We start from the raw sequence: 26,861 nt of genomic DNA on the forward strand, positions 1-26,861 counted from the left end.
CATCCTGGGCTATAGAGTGAGAGCCTATCTCAAGAAAACAAATACAGTTTAGCAGCCCAGAGGGGAGTATTAGACTTAAGCTGGAATGCAAAGGTAGGACCACCTGAAGTCATTCAGCACTGCCATCTTAGATCTCTCTCTGAGATCACAGGAGCATGGGCAGACAAGACAGCAGCTGCAGTCACAAAGGCAGCAGCTTCATCAGATATGATAAGACTTTGCACTCTTGTTTGAATCTGAGGCAACTAATTTACTTAACACCTATTATAAGCTTGGATATACACAGCCATTATATGATTTAATCCCCTTAATTTTATTGGCTAGATAGTATCAATGTTATTTCAAAGAAAAAACAGACTCAAGGAGAGTGAGTAAACTCAGGGCTATCCGGCTAGTAAATAACAGAGCTAATATTTAAACTCAAAGTCTGTGAGATATAGTAGAGACCCGTATGACAGCTGTAATCCCTGCTACTTGGCAGGCTGAGGCCAGAGGATCAAAAGATCAAGGCTAGTATGGACAACTTAGTGAGAACCTGTTTCATAGAAAAAAATTAAAAACAGGGCTGAGAATATAGTTCAGCGTTACATACTTGTGCAAAGCCCTGGGCTTAGTTCCTACATGGTTAAAAAAAAAAAAAAAAGAAAGAAAGTTTATTGGGCAGGGTTGAAAAATGGATAATCAGCTAGAATCAGCTAGGCTTAGCGGTAAAGGTGTTTACCTGCAAAGCCTAAGGACCCATGTTCTACTCTTCAGATCCCATGTTAGCCAGGCACACAAAGGTAAGGCAAGTGCAAGGTTGCACATGCCCACTCAGCACAAATGTCTGGAGTTTGGTTTCAGCGGCTGATGCCCTGGCATGCCAATTCTTTGTCTCTCTCGAAAACAGTAATCCAAAGAAGTATATGCCTTATGATTATACCACCCTATTTCTACCTGTATACTAAAAAGTGCTCCAATGGCTGGACTGATATTTAACTTCTTTGTAGACGTCCCTCCTCTATTATACTTAATTATTATTTTTGTTTATTATTTATTTAGTTGAAAGTGACAGACAGAGAGAAAGAGGCAGAGAGGGAGAGAGAGAGAGAGAAAGAGAATGGGTACGCCAGAGCCTCTAGCCCCTGCAAACGAACTCCAGATGCGTGAGCCCCCTTGTGCATCTGACTAATGTGAGTCCTGGGGAATCAAGCCTCGAACCAGGGTCCTTAAGCGCCACAGGCAAGCGCTTAACCACCAAGCCATCTCTCCAGCCCCCTTAAATTATATTTATTAGCATATAAAGAGTTGAGTTTCATTATGGTGTTTTCAAATTCATGCCACTGGAAGAGCCATGTAAGAATGAATTCTTAAATTCTTTTGTAATCCAAGAGGGATATAGAATAAGGGAGTTGATTATGTTCTGATAAGAGCACTTATGTCACACATTTCTGTAGTCTGCTACAGAACAAGGAGGCAAGAAAAGTCTTCAGAGAATGCCATAGTCCCTCACCATCTCTGGGAAAGAACCTGCTCTTCCTGTACTCCCTCCTTAGTGTTTGAGAGAACTGGGTCCTTCTCACCAAACACATACCCACTTGCCCTCCAGAAATGTACCTTCCCTGGAAGGTACTAGCCACCTCTTCCAATCCCGAATCCTTGAAATGGCCTTTACCTTCTACGGGGGAGGTTTTCAGTCTACTGCAGATATTCTGTATCCCTCCATAGTGGGCATTGATCTGGGTCAGTGCATCAGTTGAACGTAGTTCCATGAGTTTCCTCAGGTCCATTAATGTACAGCCAAACTCCCTTTCATGGCTCTCAGCTATTGAGCTGGACCGCAACATTTGTCCTGATGTGTTCATTTTTGTGCCTGTAGTTACCAGTCCCTCAACCAGAGAAAATGTGATGTTTCCTTCCAAGTAGTCAGTGTCTCCTGACTTCTTTCCCTGCTTCTTCCCGCTTCTTGCTTCTCTGAGGGGCCAGGCAGGAAATAAATTGACTATATCTTGCGCAATACACTTCAGAGTGGCAACTCCAAGCCTAGATCCTTTCTTCTGTATGAAGTCTAGCAGTGAGAGGAGGGAAAGGATGGGGGAACAGAATTGAAGGCGGACTTTGTGTCGCTGTGATTGGTGTCCTCCAGGTGGTGATAGAACTGGTAGTCCAGAGTAGGTAGGTTCCTAGTTTAGGCTACTTGCCCCAATGGAGGTGTAAACAAGTTGAGCATGTTACCATGGAGGCAACCTTAGCAACAACCAGCAACTGCGATGGTAGAGTGGAAGCAGGAGAAGGAAGAGGAAGGCTTCCTGGATACTGATGACAACTGGATCTCTGGAATGAAGATGCAAAGGAAAGACACAAAGAAACAATTAGAGCAGCCATGAGGACCCCACATCTATAAAGGCGTAAGGGACCCTTTAAACACAGGGGTTTAGGTGACAGTTGATGTCTGAACTGAAGTGACAGCTGAGGCTTCAGCTAAGGGACCTGGCTCATGGGACGCCCTTTCTTTCCAAGGAGGTCTCGGCAGCCAGTAAACTGACAATGTCACTTCAGAACCTTTGTCTTCAGGTCTGACCTCTCCCAAACCAAGCCACACAAACCCTGTAACTTCAGAAATTGGAAATAAAAGGTTACAACCCCTAACAGCTCTAAAGCTTTCTCTACTTGACAGAGCTGTTATAGGATCTTAATGACCTCACCTGTAAGAGGTGAGAAGAATCAGAAAAGGTCAGACATGGTGGCGCATGCCTTTAATCTCAGCACTTGGGACGCAGATTGCTATGAGTTCGAGGTCAGCCTAGGTCCACAAAGGGAGCTCTAGGTCAGCCTGGGCTAGAGAGAGACCCTACCTCAGGAAAACAAAACAAACAAACAAACAAATAAACAACAAAAAGAATCTGAAAAGGAGTCTAGAGCCAAGTGGTCTGTCAGACTGCCACTCTCTCCGATGCCCCACACTTTTCCTCACTCCTGACATGGACATTTACAAACCAGAAAGAAAGTCTGAATAAAGATGCTCTCAAGTCCTTCAAATCCTTAGGACACATATGGAAATTTGGCAGCTGATAGCAGCTACTAGGCAGAGTTTTGGTCTAATTCCTGCCCCTTCTCCCAGAGGCTTTTTGGAGGGAAGGAGAGTGAAATACTCTGGCAGTTCATGATACAGGGTGGAATCACTTTTTTCTAGAGGGGACAGATGGACCTCTGAGGAGGAGAGATAATGGGTCTGAAGCCTCTGAGTTTGTTTCTGCAGTATGAGAGGGATAAAAGAGCTATCAGCTCAGACCCCAGCATGGTTACCAGGAGAGAGAAGGCAGCCTGAGTGTGATGACACCAGAGGGTCTCGAGTCAGCCCAGTAAATGAATCAGAGAGAAGGCAGGCATTTCCCCCTGGGCCAGGCAAGTGTTACCGGGATGGGGCACACACTGGCTGAGGCACGGGAGCAGAACTGAGTCAGTGTGAAGATGTGGAAGGTTGAAGGAGGCAAGCAAACTGATCTAAGTCCTGTTCTCTGCTTCCGACGAAAGCTGGTTGACTATGTGTCACGTATCACCACTCTGATACGAAGGGGCTCTTCCTAAGCACAGCACCAAAATATAGAGGGTCCAGTTCTGGTCAAACAGCCTTACTGAAATGAATTTAGCTATCAAGAGCTGGCAAGGAGTTGTGGATGGCCTAATAAACAGATGACATCCTCACTTCTAGAAGGTGAACAAAGCTTAAGGACCATCAGATAAGGACTTAGTTCAATTATCAATTACTTTTTCCAAAATCACACATGGCCAAAATCTCTGCTAATTCCAATCAATTTTTCCCCCAGTAGGTTCTTCTGTTAGGGGGTCCTCACCAACCCTCCTACTGCCCTGACTTTCAATGAATACAACAAGCAAGGTTTTGTCTGTTTTAAATATTATAACTTTTTCTTTTTAGATGTCATCAGGGACACCTGGGAAGCAAAGGGCAGTGGGTTAAACTCCATCACGCATACTGATACAGGGCTAGGAAAGACAGTAGTCCCCCTTTCCAGGTGCTGTGGAAAGAAGGGCGAGGATGGTACAAGAAGGGGTAGAGGCAGAGCACATGTGCACATAACTGTGTTGCTATATTCAATCAATTTTGTTACCTATTAGTTACCACTTTTGATCTCTTACTGTGTCTAAGTTATTGAGCTTTATCACCAGGTGTGGTATTGCATGCCTGTAATCCCAACACTCTGGAGGAGGATCATGGGCTGGAGGCCAGTCTGGAATACACAAAGGCCCTGTATAAAAAAAAGAAAAAACAAACTTTATCACAGACATTTTAATTTAGGAAAAAGACAAACCTGAAGGAGTAGGAGGGGCTCCTGAAACAAGAAACACATCTTGGCATTTGAAGATGCTCAGAACACTGTTGGAGTTTGCCCTGAGGATCAGCCTTTTCCTTTTTACTTTTGCTTTTTTGAGACAGGGTCTTGTTAAAGAGCTTAGACTGGCCTGGAACTCCCCATGTAGTCCAGATTGGCCCCAAACTTGTGATTATTCTTATGCTAAGTCTGGCTTTGCAGATATAAGTCACTAGATTCTGTTGTATGTTTCTATTCACGACAGTGTGTGCTCTCTGAAGACAAGGATTTAAAACAATTATTTATTATTTAAGAGAGAGAGAGACAGAAAGACATAAGGAGAGAGACACACAGAGAGAGTGGATAATCAGGGCCTCCTGCCACTGCAAACAAATTCCAGATACATGTACCACTCTGTGCATCTGGTTTTTAAAAAATATTTTATTTTTATTTATTTGACAGAGAAAGAGGGAGAGAGGGAGAGAGAGAGAGAGAGAGAGAGAGAGAGAGAGAGAGAGAGAGAGAGAGAGAGAGAGGGGGAGAGACAGAGAAAGAGAGAAGGCGCCCCCTTGTGCGTGGGTCCTGGGGAATTGAACCTGAGTCCTTTAGCTTTTCAGGCAAATACCTTAACTGCTAAGCCATCCCTCCAGCCCGTGCATCTGGTTTTATGTGGGTACTGGGAACTCAAACCCAAGCTGTCAGGCTTTGCAAGCAAGTGTCTTTAACTCCTGAGCCATCTCACCAGCACAGGGGTTTTAAAAAAATTATATTTATTTATTTGTTTATTTATTTATTTATTTGAGAGAGAGAGAGAAAAAAAGGCAGATCTAGAGAGACAATAGGCATGCTAGGACCACTGCAGATGAACTCCAGACACATGTGCCACTTGTGCATCTGGCTTATGTGAGTACTGGGGAATTGAACCTGGGTCCTTAGGCTTGCCAGACAAGCACCTTAACCATTTAGCCACCTTTCAAGCCTTTTGTTTGTTTTTTTTTGTGCTTAGAAGCTAGAGATTTTTAGCTGTCTTGCTCACTATTTGCTCCCCAGTGCCCAGAAGAGAATTTGTATGTGTGCGCACTGAGTGGATATTTTTGTTTGTTTGTTTTTTGAGGCAGGGTCTCACTCTAGCCCAGGCTGACCCGGTACTCACTATGTAGTCTCAGGGTGGCCTCAAACTCGATCCTCCTACCTCTGGCTGGTATTAACAGTGCTACCAACACGCCTGGCTTGAGTGGATATTTTTGTTGTTGAGTGACTGGCAGCAGATTCAGACATGGCTTTGCCACTTTCCCAGTCATTCTTTGGGCAGGCCCCGTAGCCTTCTTAGGACCTTTAACTGGAAGAAGAATAATACCCCTGCCTTTCACATCATCCCAAGAAAGCCATAAAGGAGTGGGGTTCCAGATTTTAAACATCTGTTTAAAAATCCTAGAAATCTGCTCAGTGCCCAGCATAGGACACTCGAATGATGGGAGAAAACTTCATTTGGTCTGACTGATCTTTTGTTTTCTAGCGCTTGAAGCAGAAGGCACACATCCCTCCAGCTTTCCTTGCCACCCCCCAAAGAACAGAGACCTCTACTTACTAGCCATATGTGGGGCTATGATCATTCTAAGAGCTGATGGCACCCATAGTCCTGGGTGTCTAGAGAACAAGAAGGGACGGTCTGTATCCAAATTCCTCACTATGAACCTCTGCTCACATTCAAAGAGCAGAGGTTTTTTTTTTTTTTTTTTTTTTTTTTCACTCACACAGGCAACTAATGAGAAAGGGCACATGCGATTCGAAGGCATGGGGCTATAGAACTCTGAGGAGGCTTGTCTGCTCCAGGCTGATGTACACATTAGCAGATTCATGATCCAGCCATGGGCACAAAGTCCAAGGGGCAGTGGTGCTGGGGACCCCAGGTTATAGAGAGGCATGTTAGTAGGTCCATACTTCTTTCTGAGCTCTCCAGGATGTGAGCTCTTTGCAAGCACTGAACTTGCCTGGACCCTCACCTTATTAGACAACTGCTAACGAATAATCAGTGAGTGCTTACAGCACTTGGCCAGGAAGACACCACCTCTGTCAGGTCAGAATTAGTCACTCAGCTAGAGGCATTGTGGGTAAGGTGTGTCCCCATTCCTGTTTCTAGCTTTTCCCAACATAGGGGATAACAGGCTAGCAGGCTGAATTCTCATCCTTTCCTCTCGAGGCAAGAAATCGCATTATGTGGCCACTAAGCCCTTTTAATGTTTTCCCTCCTAAAGTCCTGTAACATCTGTTGTGTAATTTATAGATAACATGTCAAATCACTGTCATAACCATTCTAGATATGCCATCTGTGACCTCCCAACTCACGGAGGAAGGCAGTGAGGGTCAAGGACATAAAAAAAGCCATTTGATTTTTGGCAGGTCAGTGCTCTTGACTGCCTGGTGCCTTAAAAAAAAGATATAGGGCTGGAGAGATGGCTTAACAGTTAAGGCACTTGCCTGCAAAGCCAAGAGAACTAGGTTCGACTCCCCAGGACCCACGTAAACCAGATGTACAAGGGGGTGCATGCATCTGGAGTTTGCTTGCAGTGGCTGGAGGCTATGGCATGTCCATTCTCTCTCTCTTTCCCTGCCTGTTTCTGTATCTCTTTCTCTCCATCAAATACATAAAAAAAATATTAAAAAAGATATATATTACACATAGATACACACACACATACATTTACGGAGAGAGACAATGGGTATCTCAGGGCCTCTTGCCACTGCAAACAAACAACCTCTACATGTATGCACCATTTTGTGCATCTGGCTTTACATGGGCACTGGACCAGCAGGCTTTACAAGCAAGTGCCTTTAACTGCTGAGCCATCTCTGTAGCCTCTATCTGTTTATGTGTGGGGACCCCGGCATGCGTGTGGAGGTCAGAGGACAACTTTGAGTGGTCTGGACTCCACCTTCTTTTGCTGCCACAAACTGCCAGACTTCAAGCAAACATGAGACTGGCTGCCTATTCTTCTGGCTCTCGCGCTCCCCATCACAGGCTCCTTAGGATCGCAGACGTGTGAGTCACTTTGCCTGGGTCTGCGGGGAACTGAACCCCTGCTAGCAGGTTTTTTAAGTGAGCTTAGCTGAGCCATCTCCCAAGCCCCCATGCCCTTCGTTATGCGTTACTGGTTCTCTGGCACACACTGGGAGATCTGCCTTTTTGTTCGCTGTGCTGCTCAAGCTGGCTTAAACTAGTGGGCTCAAGTGATCTTCCTGCCTCAGCCTCCCAAGTAGCTGAGGGTCCAGGTGTTTACCAACCATCATGCCCGGGGTTATTAGGCCCTTTAAGAGAGAGGCATCTTGGTTGGGCATGATGGCACAAATCTACACTTGGGAGGCTGAAGGAAGAGGACTGTAAATTTGAGGCTAGCTTGGGATACCAAGTGAGACAAAATACAAAATAAGGGCTGGAGAGATGGTGTAGCGGTTAAGCGCTTGCCTGTGATGCCTAAGGACCCCGGTTCGAGGCTCGGTTCCCCAGGTCCCACGTTAGCCAGATGCACAAGGGGGCGCACGCGTCTGGAGTTCGTTTGCAGAGGCTGGAAGCCCTGGCGCGCCCATTCTCTCTCTCTCCCTCTATCTGTCTTTCTCTCTGTGTCTGTCGCTCTCAAATAAATACATAAAAATTAAAAAAAAATACAAAATAAAACACGAAAATGTCATCTCTCTCTCTCTCTCTCTCTCTCTCTAGGCAACAGAGATAATACTCCTCCTGCTTGCATACACACTTGAGAGGGACAAGACCCCACCCACATTTCCTGATAAGCTAACCTATAGGGAGGCTTATTAGTAAATTTTCCAAACAAGGAGTTGCCAGTGACAAACCCTATGTCCTAAGCTACCAAACCCTCAACAGTCTGATAATTTTGCCTCCAATTCTGTCCAAGGAGCCTCTTACTCCAAGATGCATTCCTACCGTGCTGAAGAAGGGCCCCATCTCCTTCTTCACTGGGGGAGGAGGTCACTGCTCATGTAGGTGACCAGAGAATGGCATCTTTGCAAATGTGGAAGGAACCTCCTCCCGGAACCTCCTGTGCTGAAGGCTACTCTAGAACTGTGGAAGGCACTGGACATGGTGTGCGTGTGGGAATGTCACGCCCTGCCCTGCTTTGTCCTCTTCTTTGGGCCATGAACCCCTGCTCAGAGGTACGTTGGCAGCACTCGGGGCATCACTACGAGACAGGAGGTGAGAGGAGAAGGAGAAAAGCCCTGGGGGAGGCAGGCAGCAGGCTGGTTCTGCCTGTGAATGCACCAAATCAAAATCTGAAAGCTGCTTCAGGGCCCACCAATAATACCTGCTGTCTTTTTTGACTCACATTCTCCCTTATACCAAATAAGGCTCTACTTCTTCCCCACTCACGAGCAGAATATGGTGAGGAGAAGTAAGAAGCAAGGGAAATAATATTTTTGAGCACATACAATATGCTAGCTATCATATTAGGCACTTCATGTGAAAATTAGAAAGAATACATGTATCTATCCATCCATCCCTATAGAAAGGACATTCTCATTTTATATTTATAGCAGGAAAACACAGATTCAGAAGGCCAGGATATGTGCCTTAGTCTGAATCCAAAGCCAGCCTACTTCAAAGCTGGGGCTTGCAGAACTTGATGGTCAAGTTTGATTCCCCATTCACCCATGTAAGTAAAGCCAGAAGCACATGTCTGGAGTTTGTTAGCTTGCTGCAGCAAGAAATCCTAAGGGGCCCATTTTCTCTCTCCCATATATATATATATGTGTGTGTGTGTGTGTGTATATATATATATACATATACATATACACACACACACACACACACACACACACACATATATACACACATACATACACATATATATGTGTTATTTTTTTATTTATTAATTTGAGAGAGATACAGAAATAGGCAAGCAGGGTGGGGGAGGGAGAGAATGGTTGCAGCAGGGCATCCAACTACTGCAAATGAACTAATGAACTCCAGATGCATGTGCCCCCTTGTGCATCTGGCTTATGTGGTTCCTGGGGAACTGAACCAAGGTCCTTTGGCTTTGCAGGCAAACGCCTTACCTGCTAAGTCATTGCTCCAGCCCAAATATATATATTTTTAAAAGATCAAAGATATAAGAAAATAGAAACAGATGCACAAGGGGGCGCATCATCTGGAGTTCGTTTGCAGTGGCTGGAGGCCCTGGTGTGCCCATTCTCTCTCTCTCTTTCTCTCTCTGCCTCCTTCTCTCTCTCAAATAAATAAATATTTTTAAAAAAGAAAATAGAAACAAAGCTATGTATTTATTTCCTTGTATGAGAAGGCTCACATAAACCTGTTCATCCCTTGCTTGTAATCCCCAAAACGCTTTGAACGAGGTGAAGGAAACACCTAACTCTTAACTTTCTGGACAAGGAGGACAGATCTCAAGCTCCTTATAGGCAGGTACCACCAAGCTCCTCCTTCCCCATCACCACTCCTGCCAGGGCTCCTAAGCAGCGTGCACCGAGGTCTAGGCTGGCATGCCCCCAAGAACATGTAGTTCCTAGTTGAGAAGAGGCCAGAAGAGGAGTGATGTGGGTTTTCTCCACATTATCATGTCACACCCTTGGTCTTGCCATCCCTAGTGACCTGGGAGATTTACTGAAAGCTCCTTCTCTGGGCCAACTCCTGAATTCACCAGAGCTTTCTTAAGTTCTTCGGCTTCTCCCTGGTGCTCCAGTGCTTCCCAGAGGGCTGTGCCCTGCCAAGAATGCAGGTGAGAGCCTGGCTGTGCAGAGCATGTTGGGGCAGGCCTTTCAGTACTCAGTAGGCAGAGGAGGATGGAGAGTTCAAGGTTAGCCTGGGCTACACAAATGAGACTTGGTCTCAAAAATGAAATGAAATGAAACCAAGCAAAACAAAATGAAGCAACACAAAACCTGGCCATGGCAGGCTACTGTGCCTGAAAGTCCTGCCTTGGCCCTTCTCTCTTGAGCCCCACACAAGTGGCTCTGTAGAGCCGAGCTGAGCACACTCCTCCTATAGAGGCATAGGAAGGAGGTCAGAGGCAGCAGGTGGTGGGCACAAAGTCCAGGTGGTGGGTGGGTACTGCTCTGTCATAACCACCTGACAGCCACACCCATGCCAGGAGTGAGGACTAGGGCACTGACCACAAGGCAGCATCTTGTGGCCTGATCCAGGAACCTGAATGCTGGTGCTCAGCTAGCCCCTAGACTTGGAGGTACGGTGGGTACTTCCTTTCTAAAGGCGAATACTGCCTCCTGATTGGGCGGAGGTGTCCACGAAGCTCCCTTCCTCCCTCTCCCCCTCCCCAAGGCTGCCAGCATCTTCGTGAGTTCAGCAACAGCAATGCAGCGCCAGGGGCTGGGCCGGGAGCTCAGCTGGTAGAGTGCTTGCTTGGCATGCAAGAAGCCCTTGGTTCCATTCCCAGCATGGCATAACAATGGCCATAGTGGCACATGCCTGTCAGATTGGAAGTTCAAGGTGAGGTGTCATCTTTGGCTACATAAAGAGTTCAAGGTCAGGATGGGATGCACAAGGCCCTGTCTCAAAATAATAAAATAAAATAGGAAATGGATGATAAAAGAAAGAAACGCAAACTGGAGAAAATGTGTCAATCTTTGACCTCTAGGTGTCAGGGATCCACAATTCACCCTCTTTACCAGGGATTTCTTATCGTTTTTTAAAAATATATTGTATTAATTTATTTGAGAGAGAGAAAGAGAAGGAGAGTATAGGCATGTCAGGGCCTCCAGCCATTGCAAAGAAACTCCAGATGCATGCTCCCCCTTGTGCACCTGGCTTACATGGGTCCTGGAGAATCGAACCGGGATCCTTTAGCTTTGCAGGCAAACACCTTAACCATGAAGCAATCTCTCCAGACCCTACCAGGGATTTTTTAGAGTAAGTTGATGCATACCCTGGGCCCAGTCATCAGCTACTCCTGAGTGCATCTCCCAAAAGTTCTCATACAGGGCCTGAAGGGGGGATGCACAATTTCTCTGCCTCATTACATGTGGTGACAGGAAGTTGGAAGCAACCTGGGAACCACTCACCCACTGACAGCTAAAATAAACCAGCTAGATAACATAGAATATTATCAATCCTTAGAAACACAGATTAGATCTACAAAGAACAATATTAGGGATATTAAAAAATAGTGCCTTAGCTGGGTGTGATGTCTCTCACCTATAATCCCAGCACTCAGGAGGCTGAGGTAAGAGGATTGTTGTGAGTTCAAGGCCAACCTGGGCTACAGTGAGTTCCAGGTTAGTCTGGGCTAGAGTGAAACCCTGTCACAGATAGACAAACAAATAAAGAAAACTCCCAAACCCAGTACTTAAGCCATGCATAGTGGCTCACATCTATAATCCCAGCACTTGGGAGGCTGAGGTAGGAGGATTGCCTGAATTTGAGGTCAGCCTGAGCTGTAGAGTGAGAGGCTGTTCCAAAATGACACACTACCCCTGTTAAAAAATGTAAATAAAAATACATGGGCTGCAGTAAGCACTTCTCTTAAGGATCATACCCATATATTAATGCTACTCTCACTTTTGGTTAGAGATGCTTCTCTTTTCAGACCTTGGGATGACTCAGAGGCACCGTGGCGTTGAGAAGAAGTGACAGAGGAGTACTCAGCACTGCAGTATCTCTATCACACTTTCCAAGGCTCACAGTCCATTGCGGAAGAGGTGGCAGAAAGAATGTAAGAGCCAAAGGAAAGGTAGGACTGCTTACATTGTGCTCCTCCAGACACAAAATGGCCTGGATATCCATGGCCTCACAGTGCCTGACACTACTTACACATGACCATCATAATAGGCAGAAAAAATCATGACATCAAAATAAAAGATCGACTAATTGGGAGGGCATGGGGATATGAAGGAGAGTGTAGTTTCACAGGGAAAAGTGTGGGGAGGGAGGGAATTACCATGGGATATTGTTTACAATTATGGAAGTTGTCAATAAAAAAATAAGAAAAAAATACATGGGCTGGAGAGATGGCTTAGCAGTTAAAGTGTTTGCCTGTGAAGTCTAAGGACCCAGGTTTGATTCCTCAGCAACCATGTAAGCCAGATGTACAAGGTGGTGCATGCCATCTAGAGCCCATATGCAGTGGCTAGAGGCCCTGGCGCAGCCTCTTTCTTTCTCTCTCAAATAAATAGATATAATATTTTTAAAATGATACAATATACCACAATGCTAAGGCACCTCAGTTGTAGTAGATTGGTTGTGTTGTCCAAGGATACATTGTGACAATGATGGCAAAACTTCTCAGTCCTGGCCAAATGCCTCCAGATGGTAGGAAGAAGTAGGGCCCATAGACAGGACAAGCTTTCTCCAAAGAATACTGTAAACTGACCCATGGTGGATAAGCTGGTCCTGATGGTCTGGCCTGCTCAGATCCAGCCACGTGTCAGAGACCCCAGGACACAGCAGATGACAACAGGAAGCCCCATGGCATAGGCAGGGAATGAGCACGTAGGCAGAGGAAAGAATGTTGGTGCCATGGCAATGTCACTCCCTGGTCTTATCTTAAAATAGCACCAATATTATCAAGATGAGAAAGGCCCATTCCCTAGGTCCAGAGCCATGGGAAAGGGACCTCTTCCAAGGCCCTGTGTCACAATGTGTCCTGCTGTGACATGTGTGTGTGTGTGTGTGTGTGTGTGAAGAGTCACAGCAAGCTGGGTATGGGTGGGGAGTACAGAGGATGAAAACCCACCATATTCTCCTACTGAGTCTCCGGTAGGACCGACAGTCCCATCCAGAAGGTCCACTGTTTGAAGAAGAGGAGCTGGCAGCCTCTCACCCATGCCCCATAGAGGAAGATGCTCAGGAAAATGGTTGTCTGGGGTATCTACTTCTCATTCCGCCCAGCTGGGACAGGGCCGCACTGGTCAAGCCTTCAGTAAGTACTCTTTTTGGGGCAACACCCACTGCCTTTCTTGGGGCTGCTGTGGTTTTTCCACACATTGGTTTCAAGGGAACAAAAGGGCTCTTTAGCAGCTGGATTGGAACTGGGACTATTTTTAGAAACAAATTTCAGCAGGATCATGTCAGGCTCATGAAGAGGGAGAGGAGGATCAATTTCCCTTGGCTGTGGGACTCAGGACCTGCATGTTCCCGGGCCTTAGGGGGAGTGCTATGGCCAGCCACTCTGTGCAGGAGGGCTCTGCAGGAGAGGAGCTGAGCAGCAGTCCTGCGGGACCCACATACTCACCAGGGGGTAACATGGTGGCCAACACTCCCATTACCACTTTCTACTCCATGAGTCTCACCAGGGTGTAATACAGAGAGCTCTTGCCCGCACTTGCCTTTCAGTCTTCTTGGAGCACAACTATATTTCCTGGAAGTCACAGGCAAAACAGCAAGGTCTGTTTGCTGAAAAGATGTTGATTAAGAATTCGAGGGGTGTGGTGGCGCACGCCTTTAATCCCAGCACTTGGGAGGCAGAGGTAGGGGGATCACTGTGAGTTCCAGGCCACCCTGAGAATACAGAGTGAATTCCAGGTCAGCCTGAGCTCGAGGGAGAGCCTACCTTGAAAAAAAAAAAAAAGAATGCAAAATGTGGGGCTGAAGAGATGGCTTAGTGGTTAAGGTGCTTGCCTGCAAAGCCAAAAGACCCAGGTTTGATTCCCAAGGGCCCACATAAACTGGATGCACAAGGGGGCACATGCATTTGGAGTTCGTATGCAGTGGCTGGAGACCCTGGCGTGCCCATTCTCTTTTGTTCTCTGAAATAAATAAAATAAATAAGTAAACGAGAGAATGCAAAACGTATGCTGGCCTTTAATCCCAGCACGCGACAGGCAGAGGTAGGAGGAACCTTATGAGTTCAAGGCTACCCTGAGACTACACAGTGAATTCCAGGTCAGCCTGAGTGAGACCCTACCTTGGAAAAAAAAAAGAAAAGCAAAATGTCCTATTTGTAATCTCAGCACTTGGAAGGATGAAGTAGGAGTCTAAGTTCAAGATCAGACAAGGCTCTTAGCAAGACCATGTCTTTAAAAAACAACAACAACAACAACACCAAAAAAGGGTGTGGGGAAATTTCTCAGTAGTTAAAGACACTTGCTTGCAAAGCCTGCTGGCCCTGGTTCAATTCTCCAGCCACCCACATAAAACTGGAAGAGTGCTTGTTTGCAGTAGCAAGAGACACACACTCATTTACATAAATAAAAACTTTTAGAAGAGGCTTTTCTCAATTGGTCTTTCAAAAAAAAAAAAAGAAACGAAAAAGAAAAGAAAGAGAGGCGTGGGAAACTAAGGCAGGAAGATCAAAATTTCAAGGATTGTCTGAGGCATAGTGTGAGTTCAAGGTCATTCTAGGCAATTTAATAAAATCCAGCCTCAAAATAAACAATAAAATAATAAGTAATGAAAATAAATAGATAAAAAGGACTGGAGATATAGATCAATGGTAGAGTGAGCTTACCTAGCATGCACAAGTCCCTAGGTTTCATTCCAAGATCCCCAATACCTCAAAGAGAAAGACAGATGGAGATTGAATGAACAAGCTGCCAGGGGCAGTCTCGATTACTCATAAATTCTTGCTTCTTTGAGTACAAGATACACACACACACACACACACACAGACTACAGCTGCTAAGACACACACACACACACACACACAGACTACAGCCGCTAAGCCACACACACACACACACACACAGATACACACATATATATATATATATATATATATATATATATATATATATATAGACTACAGCTGCTAAGTCAGCCAGGGCTTTCAAGCAGAGGTGTAAGGGACACCAAGACCCCTAGGGGGCTGTGAGAACCTACTGCTGCCCTCTCCCAACTTCTGGTCCAGGAGGACTGGGGCCATCTTAGGGATGGACATTGCTAACAAGTCCCTTAAGAAGGTGATTGCGACACTGTGGGTCCAGAGAGCACACTTTGAGAGCCTGGCGCTGGAGCTTTTCTGTGACCTACTTCATGAGCCCATTACAGCCACCACGCGACCCAGGCTGACGGGAAGGCAGGGCCACGCCTGTGCCCCTTCTCTGCTCTCATCCGCTCTCTTCTCGCTCTCCAGGGATGTTGGTCTCAGCTTTCTCCAGCTCAGAGATCCGCGAGCTTCCCGAGAGCTGCCTCCCCTAAGTCTCTGAGAAACAGAACACGCTGCACCAGGAGCCTGGGCCTGTTTGAAACCTAAGCTTGCGGGAGGACCCAGAGGGCCTCCTCAGTCAGGTTCAGGTGGAGCCAAACCCCTCCACTCCAGCTCTCCCCAAGAGACAAGGGAAGGGTGCAGTCAAAACACAGGTGAGGGCAAAACACTCACGCTCCCTTCCCACACCACCATAGCTTGCTCACACATAGGGGCCCCAGGCCGCCTTCCCCCTGCCACCCTCCATGGCCCCAGCCTAGGGGCCAGGCCCGCTGTCTCCATGACACCTCCCCAGAAGCCTGCCCACCGCGTCCAGGGCAAGGGCCGCGCGCTGGTGGAGCGCAGCAGCTGCTGTTTTCCAGGCCGGCTGACAGGCTGTTATAAACACTCGTTTTAGGTTGCTATGGCAAAGAAAGTGTGTAGCCTGGCTACGGTGAAGCTATTTATGTGCCTGAAACGGCAGAGTGGTCTGTTTTTTATTATTTTACTTTGAAAGTTTTCCTTTCCCAACCCCCCAAGAACAGCATTTTTCAAACAGAAGGGGCGGGGGGAACCGCAACTTTCTCAGGAGCGGAAATAGAATAGAAAACAAAGCTCATGCCCTGAGCTGGAGAGGGGAAAACCCAAAGAGAGGAGGCGCACGGGCGAGCTCCTTCAGCGCAGGGAATGCATGGCTCCTGGCCACATGCGTGCCTCATCAACTGGGAGCCGGAGCCCTGCCTCGGCCCCAGCTCATCAGGGAGAAAGGCCAAATCCAGGAGCCTGTCACTTCTCTGCTGAGAAAGATAAAACTCCTTTGTCTTCTTTCTCCAGCCTCAGCATTCCTCACCATGGTCCGGCAAGCCCTCAGTGGGGCTGGGGATACTACATAAGCTCTCTCCAGAGTCAGGTGGAAAGAGGCTCAAAGCCCTCTCCCTCTCCCATGGGCAAAAGGGCTGTCTGGCATGCAGCCTGAGCACCCGCAGCTGGAGGTCTGCAGGGAGACAGCAAGGGACACATGCTTCTCCACTTGTTCACAGAACTGACATCTAAATCTCACTGTCTGAGGTGTGTTGGGGGGGAAATATCCTGTACACACATCTAAGTGGGCATTCAAGTTTACATGCTGAAGGAGGATTGAAACTGAGGGATTCCTCTTTAAACATGTGTCTCCAGGGCACCAGGCCTAGGGAAAAGGTTTTTTTTTTTTTATTTTTTTTGTTTATTTTTACTTATTTATTTGAAGCGACAGATGGACAGAGAGAGAAAGAGGCAGAGAGAGAGAGAGAGGGAGAGAGAGAGAGAGAATGGGCACACCAGGGCCTCCAACCACTGCAAACAAACTCTAGATGCATGCGCCACCTTGTGCATCTAGTTTATGTGGGTCCTGGGGAATCAAGCCTTGAACCGGTGTCCTTAGGCTTCACAGGCAAGTGCTTAATCACCTCTCCAGCCCTAGGGAAAGGTTTTTTTGATAGTGGTAGGGAATGAATGATAAGAAATCAGGCTTAACTGGGCATAGTGGCATACACTTTTGATTCCGGTACTTGGGAGCCTGAGGTAGAAGGGTTACCATGAGTTTGAGGCCAGCCTGGGCTTTAGAGTGAGTTTCAGGTCAGCTTGGGTGAAACATAAAGAAGGAAAGAAAGGAGGGGGGAGGGAAGGAAACAGAGAAAGAGAGAGAGAAAGAGAGAAAAAGAGAAAGAGAGAAAGAAAGAAAGAAAGAGGGAGCGAGTGAGCGGCCAGGCAGGTGAGAGAGCCAGGCATGGTGACGTGCATCTTTAATCCCAGCATTCAGGAGGCAGAGATAGGAGGATCACTGTGAGTTTGAGGCCACCATGAGACTACATAGTGAATTTCATGTCAGCCTGGGCTAGAGTGAGACCCTACCTCAAAAACCCAAAATAAATAAATAAAAATAAATAAAGGAAAAAAAAGAAACCAAGCTCCATCAATTGGCTCTTTCCCACCCCAACATAAAGGGGGGGGGGAGGCTTGGATAGATTGCTTAGTGGTTAGAGGCACTTGCTTGCAAAGTTTGCTTCTCTGGGTTCAATTCCCAAGCCACCCACATAAGCTGGACACAAAAAAGTGGTATCAGGTGTTCAGTGACAAGAGGCCCTGGCATGCCCATAAAAACATGCACACACACAATTTTCTTTAAAGAAAAAAAAATTAATGGACCATGGGTCAAAGACAGTTCAAATGAGGCAAAAGGATAAAAATCATTTGTTCAAGTGGTATACACACACACACACACACACACACACACACACACACACACATCTTAGATGAAAGTGTGTGCTGACTGATAAAAATTCTGTAAGACAAAATTCCCACTGCTGCTGGGCATGTTAACTAGATAAAAATAAAGTTAGGGCAGAGTTAAAAAGAGCAAATTCCAAGACTGTTCTAATTCCTTGCATATCATGAGGTAACTGACTAGATGTCTCTCAGCTCCCACCATGGCTGGAAAGGATAGAGAAAATTCTCCCAAGGAAGAGAGAGGGCAAGAGGAATGGGAGGATGCTGGTCACTCCAGGAGGAAAGCACCCTTCTGCTGCCCCCAGGAGAGGTCAAGGTCTAACTGACAGCTCTGGTTGCAAAACTCAGAACTTGGGATACATATATCGGTCTTGGCAGCACCTTGAGGTCAAGAGAGCAGAGCAGGCAGCGCTTGTTTCTGAGCCTGTCAAACCAGCTGTCATCAGCATCTCAGGTCCTGGAGGGCATGAGGGGAGAAGGGAGGATAGAGGAAAGGATGCAGGGCAGGGGGTACTGCTCCAGTCAGCCAATAGCCATTGGAGGGCACCAACTATGACCTACCACGCCAGATAATAAGTGTACTGCTCCTAGACCGGAGGACATGACTTCCAGCTGGGTGGACCCTATCGAAGAACACAAAATAGAAGGCACCCTGACACTGCCCCGTGTCTCAGACTCCCGAAGCAGAATGAGCTTCCAACATTGCGGGCTGCACAGAACATCTTTGCAAAGGGCTCAGGTCCAAGGTGATGGACACAAAGCCCATTGTTGAAAGAGACAAAGGGCAGGCAAAGAGGTGACTCACCCCAGCTGGTCACTGTTGATGGAGGCCTCTCAGGGGAGACAGAGTGTGTATTTTTTCTCCCAAGTGAACAGGAAGGTTGTGTCACCTCTTCCATTCAACCACAGCCCTCGTGGACTTGGATGGGGAGCTGGCTGGATTCAGAGATTATCAACATGGGCCTAGCGCCTTGCTCACCGTGTGGAATGAATGAACAAGCCATCCTTCTGTGGCCCGGTGAGCTTTCAGCTTCAAGTGAAGGAAGAGCAGGCAAGGGGTGGGGAGGCATCCCTAGGGAGAATCAGCTGGGGAAGGCCCAGTGCCTCTCTCCCTTTACATGTCCTCATGTCCTCCTCCTCTGTGCTGACATGGAGGAACTGGATGAGTTGGGGGTACCTCCCCCTAGTTCTCTGAGACACAATCCCCAGGGAGTCAGAGATGGGGTACAGGCCATCACTGCAGGAGTCTCTGACTTTGGTGAAAGGTGAAGGTGATCTACACTCTGCATGCTCTTGCATCCCTGGCCGCTCTGCCACAGCTCCATGAAGACCCTGGGAAGAGAACTGTGGGGCGCTGTAGGAATGGGCCAAAAGGATGTTTTCTGGATTATTTTATTTCTTTTTCCTTTCCCTTTCTTTCTTTTTTGAGGTAGGGTCTTGTTTTAGCCCCAGCTGACCTGGAATTCACTCTGTAGTCTCAGGGTGGCCTCGAACTCACAGCGATCCTCCTACCTTTGCCTCCCTAGTACTGGATTTAAAGGTGTGCGCCACCATACCTGGCTGGATTATTTTGTTTTGAAAGCACCAAGCTGTAGGGAATCATGGGGGAAAATATCTAGTATCACTCTATCCACCCCCTTTTCTCTCTACACCTTATTTTCAAGCCATGACTCCATTCTTTTATAGCTAGGTATAGGCCCCCCCCCACACACACCATCTGTTCACTTCAATATCTCAATTGCTCTCATTCTTTTTCCACATCTTTAGCGAAGCCTAACCAGGAAGAATAATTTCTGAATACATCAGCCCCAGTTGAGTTCACATGGGCTCAAGCACTGAGCAGCAGGAGCATGGGTGTGCTGGGGAGCAAACAGGCAATGTGGGGGTCTCGCGATGAGCACCAACACAGGCTGGTCTGTGTCCCTGCGGTCACAGGTGACGTGCCAAAGGTAAAGAGGACAGAACTCTATTATAACTCTGCATCCTCCAAATCTATCCCGAGCTTTGCTGGCAGCGAACTCGCACATGCATGTGGTACTAGCTGCTGCACTTGAGGACTCGGGAGCGAGGACCACCGAGAGCAGGAGAGAGAGGAGGGACATGAGCAATCCCAAAAGCAAAAGTCAGCATTTACTATGCTTCCCAACCTAGCAGAAACAGGGGAGCGGGCTGATGGAGGAAGGGGCTGGGAGATCAGAAACAGGGAAATCACTGAGCTGAAATCTGCCATTGAGTCTTTCAATGCTCTCCAAGAAGCTGACTATGATAAGCTGGGCCTATCCACCTGCAAGCTACAAGACGGACCCACTGCCCTTCTGAGCCTGAAGAACGTGGGTAGAAAACAGACAGACATACAGAGGAGCAAATCCAATTCCCCGGGGGCAGGTGCTGCCTTCTGTTTCTTCCCAGCACAATGCAAGGTTCCACAGAGGTGTCAGAGGAAGAGGCGCATCAGGCACCCTAACGGAGCAATCAGACTTCCAGTACTCCTGGCCGGAGGCATCTCACGCTATTTGCTTCATGTTCGCTTCTGCCAGGGCGATCTGGCCCCGTCTAACCTGGCCTCACAAATCCTGCCAGCTGCTCCAAATTAGCCAGATCTTCATCACTTCGGAACAACCCTTTTCAGCACTGGGGAGAGGCTGCTTCTCCTTAGGATTTCAAGCACTGGGTGAACCAGTCCAAAAAGAAGCTGAGGACACACGGCCTGCTCGCTCTTCTCCCCCCTCCCCAGCCAGCCCCAGAAAGGGACTTTCCTAGGGAGGAGCGGTGCTACACAGGCTGCAGGCTACAGAAATTTTGCCGTCTAAGGCTGTGGAATTCTCCCGCTGGGCTCCTGCTTAATCATCGCAGTTCCCTGGATTCCCGACTTGGAGCTTTAAAAGGTAGCGCCGCAGTGAGAAGGACAAACATGCCAGGGAAAAGAAGATGAAAAACTGGTGTCAGCTGCTGTAACCACTTCCAACCTAAGTCTTTGTTGTAACGGAGGAATGGTGACAGGGAAAATAAAGTCCAAGAATAACAGGCATAGGTCACACTGCAAAGACGGTTCCCAAATCCCCAGCTCCCTGCGCGTGTACTCCAGACCCTATAGAGAACTTTGCTCCCATTGTCATCCTACAGAAAGAGAATGTCTAGGGGCTGTGGAGTTAGCTGTTTCCTGGAAACTTTCTCCTTTCAGTAGAGCTAAAAAATAAGGGACTTTGTGCGCCCCCCCCCGAAAAAAAAGTGATAAAAGTTCCGAGGTCTGAAATACTAGCTTCTAAGATGGCACAAGTGGTCTCTGGGGCCAGGTTGCTATGGTCTCCAAAAGGACAAACAGAGCTTAAGGCCCAAAAGAAGACTAGGAGGGCAACTGCTTATGGGAACGGTTTCCAGAAGAGAGGGGGCCATAGTGAGAATATCATGGAACACACTCGTCTTCGACAGTCCCACTCTTCCTGCGAACAGTGGGAGGAAGGCTCCTGCCTAAGAGGACAAGGTCCCTCCCACCCAAGGTACGGGAAGATGAGCACCTCTTTCCTATACCGAACGCCCCTCAGCCAAACCTACGGGTTGGAAGCTCAGCGTTGAAACCGAGCTGTTTTGGGAAAGCCAAGGACCTCCCAGCGCTTAGAGTTCTGTTGGCAAGAAAGCAAGTGAGGACAGCAGCCACAAGTGACATGGGGAGGCGCTGTTCCCCCAGATTCGAACACCCACTTTGGCACCAGGGCATCACCTTCCCAGGTCCCTCTGGCTACTGAGGACCCTTTCAATTCTTATTCCAAAGGAACAAGATGGATGGAACAATGACAAATGTCATTATGCTACCAGGCCCTCCCAGCAGGAGCTATCAGCTGTACACAGCCCGCCTAGCTCAGGAATTCCCTTCCAGACTCCTGGGCAGCTCTGCTGTTTCTAAGAAATCCCCTAAATGCTTTCTCCTGAGCTTTGGCCAACATGGCTGCCCCTGGAGAGGCATCGAAGACGCAGAGCTACTGAGAATTCCGTACCGTACTGTTAGAAGCAGTGATTAGGGCCCTACAGGAGGTCAAGTACCACTCATGCCCTGCCGCAGTCTCAAAGCAGAGGGGCTGGCATCAGCTGACCACAGCCAGGAGGTAGGTCAGATGAGCACAATTTCATCATTGGTAAATTCACTAATAAGTTCCTGACCTTTCCTGGGAGCAGGTTCGTTGCTTTTCCCACCAGCTACATCACACAGCTCACAGAATCCCAGGGTCACGGCTTTGTAGGGAGCTTGGGGGGAAAACACTTGGCAGTACCTACGAGCCAAACATGGACTGACACACTCACTGCAAACACAGTCTAGCTGTAAAAGCACGGTAGAGGCAAAGGGGCAAAGAAACCTTCATCAGGTAACTGGCGGAGGCCACAACAGTCTCCCTGTCCTGATACCCCTCAGGGTCCACGCTGAGGCAAGCTGGTGGCCATCAAGCTGCTTGCAGGAGAGCGCATCATAGCCTGGGCTTCCCCCTCAGGACCGTGTCCTGACACTCTGAGCAAAGGGGAATCTTCTGCCTTTCCAGCCTGCTACCTCTAGTTGTGTAGGGTGTGTGCTGCACATGGGTAGGAGGTAGTTTGGACACAGAATCCACACTATGTATTGCTGGATGGGCTTTGCATCGTGGGCTACATTCATCTTACTAAAAAGTTTATAAAGAAACCTTATAGGCTAGCAATACTCTTGACTTGGCACATTCTCTTTTCTTGGGCCACAAGGCCCTAAGAAATATCTAAGGAAGAAAATCCAGCCGGACTGAAGATTCCAATGCAGCAAGTAGCATGAGCCCCTGAGGCCGGGGCCCACCTATATCTCTGCCCAGGAAGTCAGACATGCCTAACGTTAGCCAAACTGCTGCCCCTCACAGTTTGCACGTTCTCTTAGGACAGTCCTTCCCAATATATTCTCCCTGAGTCCTACCTGTTCTCACCTGAATGATGTTGATCAACCATGAACACTGCTCTTACTGCTAGCCTGACAACCAGCTCTAGGGTGATTGTGGTAGACACAGTGATCAATCAAAGCAGAAATCCAGAGGCTAAGAAGAACTCACCACTAAATCAGACTGCCAACAGGCCTGCCAAAGAACATTGCAGAAGGGGAGGGGGGCAGAAAGATTGTAAGAGTTGCGGAGTGGTTAGGAATACCCTGAGACATGCTCCCCTCACTACCTCATATGGGACTGACTGAGGCCTTCATGACTCCACAGTGAATACCATAACCCCAACTGAGGAGGGCCCCAGGGAAACAGAAGCAGGGCAAAGGGGATAAAAGAGTATAATGTGGGCTGGAAAGATGGCTTAGCAGTTAAGGCATTTGCCTGCAAAGCCAATGGGCCCAGGTTCAATTCCCCAGGACCCATGTTAGCCAGATGCACAAGGGAGCACATGCATTTGGAGTTTGTTTGCAGTGGCTGGAGGCCCTTGTGTGCCCATTCTCTCTCTCTCTCTCTTCTTCCCTCTTTCTCTGTCAAATAAATTTTAAAAAGAGTATAATCTGCTATAATACATACACATAAACATATATGTATATATATATGAAATAAAATTTTAAAAAACTTTATACATACTTGGGAAGCTGAAACAAGTTGTTTAGTTTGAGCTACATAGTGAGACATTGTTTTTTTTTTTTAAGTAAAAAAAAACAAAACAAAACAGAGAAACAAAAAAGTAATTCACTGTATCTCGAAGTTGAGGACTTATTATTTCCTTCCTGCTGCAAAGGCCCACTGTCACTGGATGAAGATGGACTGTAGTAAGAAGCTACTGGACATTGGAAGCAAACTACCTCTACCCTGCTGCCAGAGCCTCTGCCACTTTGTTCCTTTGTCTGTACCTGACCCTGGGCTTGACACTGTTGCTCCCTGTTCACAAATTCCTCCAGAATCTCAAACTTTTGTTTTTCGAGGTAGGATCTCACACTAGTCCAGGCTGAACTGGAACTCACTATGTAGTCTCAGGGTGGCCTCAAACTCACAGCGATCCACCTACCTCTGCCTCCCAAGTGCTAGGATTAAAGGAGTGCGCCACCATGCCTGGCAAATCTCAAACGTTTGTAACTATATCTGAGGAACCTGCCTGCCATTTGTTAAGTGTTGTCAGCAGGCCTCAGCAGAGGCAGAAGTCCATGATTAATTTAAAAGAACTCAAACTGGGATATCGCTTCACAGTTTCCAAAGTGCTCTACCATTTGGCCTTTATGACAATCAGACAGGGCAGATTTTATAATAACACATGGTCTCAGTGGTGAAGTGACTCACCAGTTAAGGCCAACCAACCACAGGAAGAACCTAGAAGCAGCTAAGACATGATGTGCCTCAAGGTCCAATCAAGAAAGCGGTGGCACATGCCTTTCATCCCAGCATTCGTGAGGCAGAGGTAGGAGGATCACTGTGAGTTTGAGGCCAGCCTGAGACCACATAGTGAATTCCAGGTCAGCCTGAGCTAGAGCGAGACCCTACCTGAACAACCAAAACAACAACAACAACAACAACAACAAAAAGGAAAGTGAAGAGCCAGGCCTGATGGCATAGGTCTATAATCCCACCTTCTTGAGAGGCTGAGTCAGAAGGACAGATTGTCACAAAGACCAAATGTCAGAGTGCTTTGAAAAGTGGGAAGTCAACTCAACAACTGCCTGGGCTGCAGAGTGCGTTCAAGTCCAGCCAAGACAACTCATTGTGAATTTATCTCAAAAAGTCAAATGAGGTGTGGTGCTGCCTGTATCCCAGCATATAGGAGGTGGAGGCTGGAGGGTCAGGAATTCAAGGCCAAACAGGGACACATGAGACACTGTCACAAACAAGCAAATAAACAAATAAAAAGAGAGAGAAGCTGGGCGTGGTGACGCATGCCTTTAATCCCAGCACTTGAGAGGCAGAGGTAGGAGGATCGCCGTGAGTTCGAGGCCACCCTGAGACTACTTAGTGAATTCCAGGTCAGCCTGGGCTAGAGTGAGACCCTGACTCAAAAAAAGAAAAAGAAAAAAAGAAAAAAAAAAAAAGAAAGGAAAAGAGAGAGCTGAAGATTTAGCTCAATAGTAGAGCACTTGCCTAGCATGTGTGAGGCTCTGGATGACTCAATCCTCAGTACTTATAGGAAAAAAACAAACAAAAAACAACAACAACAAAACACCCTTATACATAAGAAACTGGAGATGAAGTTACAAGATAACAAGACAGCAGCAACACACGAACGATCATTTTTGACTCAACCAGTCAACTCAGTCTCGGGGATTCCTGACCTGATGAGCTCAGAGGACTGTTCCAGGCTTCTCTTCCTTCCTCCCAGCGTGTCTGAGACAAGCTAAGAGTACACATGGTGTCTGTGTGTGTCATCCTCACTGGCCGCAGACACCTTAAGGGTGTACAGACTGTGGTCTAGCTAGTCCACACAGCTGCTGGTACAGTGAGAGGTGGAAAAGGGAGGGAAACAGAGAAAGAATGGAAGGTGGAGGCAGACCAGGGAAAGGAAGGGAGAGGGCCCTTTCTCTTAGGGGACCCGCAGAATGGAGATGTCCAAATGAAGGAGGCAAGACACACCCATACAAAATACTGCAGGCCCTGAGGCCATGGAGGAGACCCAAAAATGACAAAGACTGGCAGGGAAGAAAAGGGGGAAAATGCAAACAAAAATCCAGAGACATTTTAAAAACAGAAGGGCTGGAGAGATGGCTTAGCGGTTAAGTGCTTGCCTATGAAGCCTAAGGACCCCAGTTCAAGGCTCAGTTCCCCAGGTCCCACGTTAGCCAGATGCACAAGGGGGCACACGCGTCTGGAGTTCGTTTGCAGAGGCTGGAAGCCCTGGCGCGCCCATTCTCTCTCTCTCCCTCTATCTGTCTTTCTCTCTGTGTCTGTCACTCTCAAATAAATAAATAAATAAATAAATAAAAATTAAAAAAAAAAAAAAAAAGAGAAAGCTGCCCTAGAGCCTGTGGATTCTAAAAAACAGATGATCCCTGGGGTGACAATAGGCTCATTCCCTGGGGAAGGCAGGCAAGGGCCAGGTTGGGGCCCCAGATAATCACTTATCTCCAAGTAACACTTCTGAGCTTGGTAATATTATGTGCCTTGTGTGTCTGTTGAGAAGAAACCTCTGGAAGGTGAGATCCACAAGGGTTTACAAACAGCAGACCTTCCACACCCTACGCCTCCCGCAATTTGGGAGAGCAGCTCCCCACCCTGGAGTGTCCTGTCACTTCAGACCATGATATGCACTAAGACTCTCATTAAAGGAACGAGAGCCCCACACAGAGGAGCGGGGTAGACATGGTGCACTGTGCATCCAGAGAATGGAATTATGATCCAGCGAAGGAAACCCTGACTCGTTGCAAGCCACACGGATGAGCCTTGCAAATATCATGCTAAGTGAAACAAGCCAGAAACAAAAGGACAAGTACTGTAGATTCTATTCATGTGAAGTATCTAGCACAGGCAAATTCACAAAGACAGGAAGTAGAGCGGCGATTACCAGGAGCTGGGTTGGGGGAGGGTTATTGTTCAACGAGTATAAAGTTCCTGTTTGGTTGATGAAAAATTCTGGAGATGATGGTGGTGATAAATGGCTGCACAAAGTGTGGCAGTACTTAATGCAATGACTGTACTTAATCATTGTTAAAATGGTAAAGTTTGCTGGGCATGGTGGCGCACACCTTTAATACCAACCCTCGTGAGGCAGGGGCAGGAAGATTATTATGAGTTTTAGGCCAGTCTGAGACTCCATAGTGAATTCCAGGTCAGCCTGGGCTAGGGCGAGACCCTACCTCAAAAAAGAAAAAAAAAAAAAGTTGAGGTTTATGTTTATTTTATTTATTTATTTATTTATTTATTTTTGGTTTTTCAAGGTAGGGTCTCACTCTGGTCCAGGTTGACCTGGAATTCACTATGTAGTCTCAGGGTGGCCTCAAACTCTTGGCGATCCTCCTACCTCTGCTTCCCGAGTGCTGGGATTAAAGGTGTGCGCCACCACGCCCGGTTAAGGTTCATGTTTTACATATTTTGCACATGAAGAAAGGAAGGGAGGGAGGGTGGAAATACAAGAGCAGTGCTGGTATAGACAGGTGAGAACAGGAGGTGAGCAAAACAGAACCCAGCTCAGGAGGACTGGTGTCACCAGAAGCTCAGGCCCATTGTTGTCATGGTGATGGAGGCCAGAGGTACAAAGGACATGGCCAGGCCCT

At 47.3% G+C, this 26,861-nt stretch overlaps 1 protein-coding gene across 4 annotated transcripts in view; it reads right to left on the reverse strand.

The window, feature by feature from the left end:
• The window catches only part of Atp2b4 (ATPase plasma membrane Ca2+ transporting 4), a 119,195-nt gene that overhangs the window by 57,381 nt on the left and 34,953 nt on the right, over positions 1-26,861 (reverse strand). For 3 of the 4 annotated variants that reach the window (XM_045141675.1, XM_045141678.1, XM_045141677.1), the window contains exon 2: positions 1,655-2,313. In XM_045141675.1, the coding sequence (XP_044997610.1) occupies positions 1,655-1,844 (190 nt within the window). In that variant the 5' untranslated portion in view covers positions 1,845-2,313. Of the gene's footprint in view, positions 1-1,654; positions 2,314-14,740; positions 14,761-26,861 lie in introns of those variants that run through there. The other variant, XM_045141676.1, reaches the window with a different exon arrangement.

The sequence above is a fragment of the Jaculus jaculus genome, chromosome 1 (genome assembly GCF_020740685.1).
Source record: "Jaculus jaculus isolate mJacJac1 chromosome 1, mJacJac1.mat.Y.cur, whole genome shotgun sequence".
In the NCBI taxonomy this organism is placed as follows: Eukaryota; Metazoa; Chordata; class Mammalia; order Rodentia; family Dipodidae; genus Jaculus; species Jaculus jaculus.